At 43.0% G+C, this 6,909-nt stretch overlaps 1 protein-coding gene across 2 annotated transcripts in view; it reads right to left on the bottom strand.

The window, feature by feature from the left end:
• Window positions 1-6,909, bottom strand: part of LOC144723337 (centrosomal protein of 72 kDa-like) — a 30,246-nt gene continuing 23,337 nt past the window's right edge. For both annotated transcript variants that reach the window (XM_078602042.1, XM_078602043.1), the window contains exons 13-14: window positions 5,865-5,979; window positions 1-253 (exon numbers count right to left, since the gene is read on the bottom strand). In XM_078602042.1, the coding sequence (XP_078458168.1) occupies window positions 160-253; window positions 5,865-5,979 (209 nt within the window). In that variant the 3' untranslated portion in view covers window positions 1-159. The remainder of the gene's footprint in view (window positions 254-5,864; window positions 5,980-6,909) is intronic.

Genomic DNA, 6,909 nt, shown 5'->3' with positions numbered 1-6,909 from the left:
CACCCCTCCCTCAGCAGTTGAAAACCGCTGCGTTAACGGAAGCCAGTGGTTGAAGTCTCTGGAAGCAACGCGTGGCTTGGAGCAATCCAGCGGGTGGTGTTTACGCGAACCGGACTCTTGGCTCTGTGAACTCGCCGTTGCGCGGCTGCTGCACCATCTTCACTCCAGCGCGGGCGGGAATCGTCTGGTTCCGTGACGCTCCCGTGCATTGCCCAGCTCGTGCAGGAGGTGCTCGTTCGTCATCACCAACGACCTCGTGCGGGCACGCACACACACATGGGACCGCTCGCTTTACCCAGTTGTCGAGCCTTGTGCTTGCGCACGCAGCCAACATTAATGCTGATAACACTCTTAATCAGCTGGGAATAAATGCACTTGGAGGCGATGATGTTTTGTATGGAGCCATTGATATTTGTGGTGGAATTTATCGCCTGTAAACTGTAGTCTGTCAAACACCTATTCCCTTCCACCTAACTGTTTTAACGTGGTAAAATATGAAACGTTTAGTCACTATTTAGAATATTTTGAGTCACATAACTGATGTAAATGCCAACATTGCACATAATTCCACATGCACCAGTAACTGCGTAATTTTAAATTGTAATAGTTCATATGATTTAGTTTCAAACCAAGGTATTTTAGCTTGCATTTTTATGAAATTCGTACATGCAGTTTTCAAGGCAAAACAGAAATATTTTCTCTAAATAGAACTGATGTACAGCAGAAAGACAATAATCAGAGTATATATGAGGGCACCATATCTTGCCTCCTGCAAACTACAGCTCTGATACTGTGTGCCACAGATTGAGACAAGACCCACGCAATTCCATTACTCCACAATTTTTTTCATGGATTATCGGGAAAGCGTGGCACGTGACTAGCAAATTTATCTGCAATTCTCGGATTACAAAGTTATATGCTTTCCTAAGACGAAAGTGCCGCAAATCTCTCATTGGTCGATGTTCACAGATTCTTTGCATTTCTTAGACTTGACATCAAGTCAAAAAAATGCAAAACTCTTCTGCTCAAATCACATCAGCCCAGCTCGTCTGTGCTGATGCAAAACTTTGTCAACTTCTACAGATCCTGGTTTGCAGTCTGCGAAGCATTTTCAATCCACCTCGGTGTGCCGAGGATTACAGGAACAGTCACGAACCTCCAATAATCTGCAAATTACAGAAATGTACAGATTTGGAGTTCTGCTATAATACATTTGACATGCCATAAATTGTCAGCAGTAACAGTGAAGCACGTTTTTGTGCTTTCACGGCATGTCTTGATAACAAATTGGGTAATAATGCTTGCAAATGACTGACATGGAAAATGTATGCTTATACACGCTGTGAAAAGTATATGCAAATTCGTTGACATGTTTAAGAAACGTTGAAAAATGTTATTTGGCGGTTACGTTTTCTACAAAGTGTTCCTTCACGGTTGGTTGCAGCCTACAAAAATGACATTGTGCAGGTATCCTGCAAATATATGCAGTGGAAGTTTTGTGCAATCTCACCCAACCTGCTGCCTCTGTAATGTGACAGTGTCAGGTGAACGTGCGTGTGTGTCAAATAGGTCCCACAAGCTCCTATGTCACACCACACGGATGGATTTTGTACAAGATACTTGCTGTCACATTTCTCTCACAGCCCTGCCTCTTGCTCTCACTCACCCACCAAACCCTCCTCGCGCACCCCCCCACCCGCCCAACAGCTCTCCACACTATCCCCCTGCCCTAACGTATTAATCATGTTCACAGCATGCCCATTGAGGTGGTTTCAAAAAGTTTAGCCGTCTGACATTACACTGACAAAATGCGGAGGCATACCACCGTGGCAGGCTGCACATCACTACCGAGTACATGCTGGACATACAAAATGCAGACAGAAGACCGTGTACTTTTTGAAGTATGCAGATACATTTTTTCTGATCATTTGAGTTTTTGTACATCAATCATTGCAGATGAATGGACACTTGTACTTAATAAGACTTATGTGCAAATTGTGCCCGCGCGGTTGTCAATTGTTCTTTGCCATGTGACAATATAAAGAGTTTTACATCTCTGCGTTTCTTAAGCACATCCCGGAGACGTAGTTTGAAACTCCCTTGATGAGTGTCAGACGACTGTAAACCAGCATTTGTGGTTTGCAATAAAGTGTCGCTATTTGGAAAGAGCAGTTGGACAGCAAATTGTTAACGTTCACAAAGTTACGAGAAAATAACAGTACAGGCAGCCTGGGAACTGAAATCAATTACAGGGTGGATGCTCTCAGTACTGCAAATGGAAAATCGACTGATAGGTTGCTACCAGGATGTTCAAGATGGTGTCGATGGCACAAGAACATGTGGGATGGGTTCTGAGACAACTTTAAGGCTTGACTGTCAGAATGCACATCGGATATCCTAACCTGAGCTGCTTTTTTTACTTTTAAAAGGAAAGTTACAATCTCTGAATTGTGATAAAAATGTTAAACACTTGAAAATAAAGAGGCAGCGATGCACTGAAGTTTGTGGAAAAGACCGCTACACGCGCGCAGGAAGCCAAATAGCACGAGCCTCCGCGGCCCGCGCCAACATTTCACGCATCAGCCCTCAATCACATGGGGGCCCTATCCTCGTCTCTGCCAAGTGAAGGAGAGAAAAAAAAGTCGAGCACACAGTGTAGTTGTCTCCCAGCAACCAGGTTAAAATAAGCACAGGAAAGAGAAAAACTGCACCGCGGGTTGCACATTTTTTGAACTTTTTGTAAATAAGCGTGTGTGGTTGCTGTATGCGATGTACAGTTTTGCCCCTTTGTGGATGCGACTGGTTGTGGAGTGCTACTTTCAGCAGACGTGTGTCATGTCCAAAAACTTTGACTGGTTGTATGAGATTTTTTTCTTCCTTTACAGTATTTTGCAATTATAGCACTCAATAAGAGCCATGCCCCGAAATGTTATTCTTTTAGATACCTAATATCAAGCAGTGTTAATTATGCAGTTATTTTGATGACGTTATTTTAAATTATACACCAAAGTTTTTAACACCTGAAGAATTAGCAAATATTTGGTGCACTATGATGGTTTAAACTTTACCTCTGCCAAGGAGAATACAAAAGCATGGCATCTGCTGCAAATTAGTCTTTGATAACTCTGTGATGTCATTCATAAGACTGCCTGCATAAAGCCATCAAATGTACAAACCCCCTACAATGGCCACGTTTAAAATACATTTGGACATCTGTGAAAAAGAGCTTTATAGCTCATCATATTCCTCCACTATAAATACCGTATTTTCCCGCATATAGCCCACATACACATATACCCCACAAAAATAGCGTTTTGTGTAAAAAAAATTTCAGATAGCCCGCACCTCCATATACCCCGCATGCATTCATATCCTTAACGTCATTACCGCAGCTTAATTCCATCATTAATACAAAGTTTACATTTGTAATACATTCCACTATCAATTGTTAACATTAAAATCATAACGTGCACAAAGAAAACAAAATAACCGGAAACAAGTGAACTTAAAACAGTAAATAAGTAACAAAACTAAATATCCAATAAATAAGTAACACATAACTGGTAGAAAAGTACCATAAGCGTAGTTAGGCTTACCAGCATTCGACCTCATCATATTACAGCTACTGGACCGGTAGTTACCCCTGTACAGTTTTAACACTGGTAGATTGCGCACTGCGCAGACAATAGCGGCACTACGGTAACGCCGTTGTCTCCTGGCAACAAAGACATTGGAAGTTTGAAACAAAGCTCATGGTCGCGACTGTATAGTGCTCAGCCAATAGTAGCGTCCTAAGAGACTCAGCAATTATGATTCCGCGTCTGGTAGACGCTTGTTAAGGCCCTTCCCATTGTGCAATCCATAGCCTCAGCTAAAACTTTAGCACACCCCTACAGCCACTGAAAGTATTACGGTAAACAAAGTGCGCCCACTTCAAACATTGTCGTTTCATTGTACAAACAATTCTAATCATTTAAAACGTGATAACATGTGCAATTTTAGTGTGAGTAGTTTATTCAGCAGTGCTTTAGTCAAAGGTGAGTGTTGCATAGTGCATAGTCCTACCGAGTTATGACATGTCACACGTGTAAAATATTTTTGGGATAGCCCGCACCTCCATATACCCCGCAGGGTCTTGTTTTGTTTGTAAAAAGTATACCCTGCGGGTTATATGCGGGAAAATACGGTAAATATGAAACATTTTCAGTGTAGAAGCTGAATATTGCTGTTAACAAGATGTTCTATTCACTGTTGTTTGTTCTCACTTTGGTGTCCATGTGTCATACTATTAGCATATTCTCACAGCAGCAGCCACTGCCTGCAGACAGGAAAACCACTTCTGCTGGTGTCGGTGCCCCCCAGCCGCATGGACCTTGTCACTGCTATCACTCTTTTCTTTCTGCAAGCAAGCTGTAAACAGGGGGTTGATAGCTCCCAATAAAACATTTTATTCACTTGTTTAATTTATTTCAACTCTCCTTCAGTGGGTAAGGGATGTTTCGCTGCCGAATTTAAACTGCCCATTTCAATAGAGCGTTTGAAATAAAATTCTCACGAAAAGGTTGTAAAGGTGCTAGCGAGGATTTGCTCTCCAAGACCAGCACTCCGTGCTTCACCTGTCTCGGCACTAACCACGACTTTGACAGCTGCAAAACACATCAGAAGTTGCCAATACTTTAAATGAAGGAACGCAGATGGGAGGATCCTCAACTGACGTAGTTGAGGCCTGTTCTGTTGCAAATTATATCGTGCACACCTTAGCTTTGTTGTGTTCTTCCGCCCGCTAAGACGAGATCAATCGCACTCATGATTTTGACTCCCAGTAGACAACCCACGGATTTCTGATCCTCCTGTCAGGCTTACGACAAGCCAGCCACCTTCAGAAGCCACAGCAACGCACTCATATACGGGCTCAACCTCTGCAATTACACCCACCGCTCCGGCTTCCCGGGAAGCGTGGAGATCAGCAAGGGTCAAGATTCTCCTCAGCCAGAGGTGGGACAAAGTCATTGTTATGCAAGTCCAAGTCGAGTCGCAAGTCATCAAATTCATGACTCGAGTCTGACTCGAGTCCAAGTCACATGACTCGAGTCCACATCTCATAGGTGGGACAAAGTCATTGTTATGCAAGTCCAAGTCGAGTCGCAAGTCATCAAATTCATGACTCGAGTCTGACTCGAGTCCAAGTCACATGACTCGAGTCCACACCTCTGTCCTCAGCCGTCACCCGATTCATCAGGTGGTCCTGCTTTTTGTGTTTTCCCCGAACCTCCGGTTAGTACATATGGTGCGAAAAAAGTTTTTCCTACCAACTATAAGCCGGGGGCATTGCCGTTGAAAAGTCAGCTTCAAGAGGCCATGATTTGCAGACAAGGGGCAAGACCCCCACACAGTAACCGACCATCAACACAAGACTCTTGGTCAATCTTTTTCACCAATAAGCAGCCACAGCAAGCCCCCCCCCCTGCCATGTCTCCTTGGTTTGGTTTGGGGATGGGGGGGGTGAAGATCGCATCGCCCATTTCAACAACCAAACATTTTGTATCCATGAGTAGCAAACTAGTGCTGGAAATGTTTAAAGCTGACTTATGAGCTCAACTTCATTGCAGATCGAACCACCATTCAATCACCACCAAACTGCTCAAAGGATGCAGCCCTGAGTCTCTCCCTGGAGTTGGAGATTCAGTGGCTCTTGCAGCTGGCGGCTGTTTCAGCCCGGTGTAGTGGCTATGTTTTAATAAGCGGGACGGTGAAGGCGTGTGCATTCTACTCAAAAGTGGCACAAAGTGAATGTCGATGAGAACAGTGCCCCATGCATTAATTACTGCTGTGTGTTATTTTTGTGTTCAGTTAACATTTCTCACTTGTGACTCTCTTGCAACATTGTGACGAGCTCGTGAACCTGACTGAGTTGTTGAAGCTGGTGCCGCATATTCTTCATCTCGGTGACCAGCTTCTGGTTTTCCTGCTGGAGTTCACCTGGTAGAATACAAATGAGAATACAGCGCAAGTTCATGGCTGACGGTTTTACATTAAAAAAACTACCATCACGATAACGCACCTGAGCTCAGCACAGGGACATCTTTAGTTAGTAAATGTTAAGATAAAACAGAAAAATCGTTCACATCACCCATAAAGATAAAGGCTAACTTGATGGGCTTATATGGTTTCAACTTATTATGTAAGGTAATTTGTTTATCCAAAACACAAACTCTGAATAAAAAATGCTTTAGCTTTATGTTGAGTGAACTAGGCAAGACACATTTTACTGGAACTTCACGAGGTGCGACGTAAAGGAGAAATACAAAATCGGATTTACCCTTTCCGGTAAGAATACTGGTGATGTTAAAGATGTTCAAGCACCAAATAGACACGTTTTGCAAGCTGTAAGTCTGCATTAACCACACATACTTGTAGTAAAACATGCTTTGATAATGTATATATTGTCCTTGAAACTGCTTGGTCGACGCCATAAACAGCCTCCTTTATGGCCTTGTCTCACCAGTGTTAGATCAAAGAATGGCAAAAGGCAAACAAACAGCACAAAGATGATGCAAATATCAAAGCATTAATTGCTCGGTTTGAGAAGTTTTGTTTATCTCGTTTATTTGTCTCATCATCTTGTTACTGGCAAAAAAAGGGTCCACGTAGGGACTTAAGTTCTTCATAATAAAGGTTTTTGGGTCAGATCGCGTTATTTATAAACGTGTCGTAACCCTCCACCACCCGACACGGCCAAACAGTAAAAAATGTGTCACGTTTTTCAAAGGACAAAATAATTCTCTCTTCAGCACACCGGTGGGCTAAAGAAGTGAATTATTTTGTCCTTTGAAAAACGTGACACATTTTTTACTGTTTGGCCATGTCGGGTGATGGAGGGTTACGACACATCTATAAATAACGCGATCT

The sequence above is a fragment of the Lampetra planeri genome, chromosome 17, assembly GCF_965212315.1.
Source record: "Lampetra planeri chromosome 17, kcLamPlan1.2.h2, whole genome shotgun sequence".
Taxonomy (NCBI): Eukaryota; Metazoa; Chordata; class Hyperoartia; order Petromyzontiformes; family Petromyzontidae; genus Lampetra; species Lampetra planeri.
This window is presented reverse-complemented; position numbering and strand designations above follow the sequence as displayed.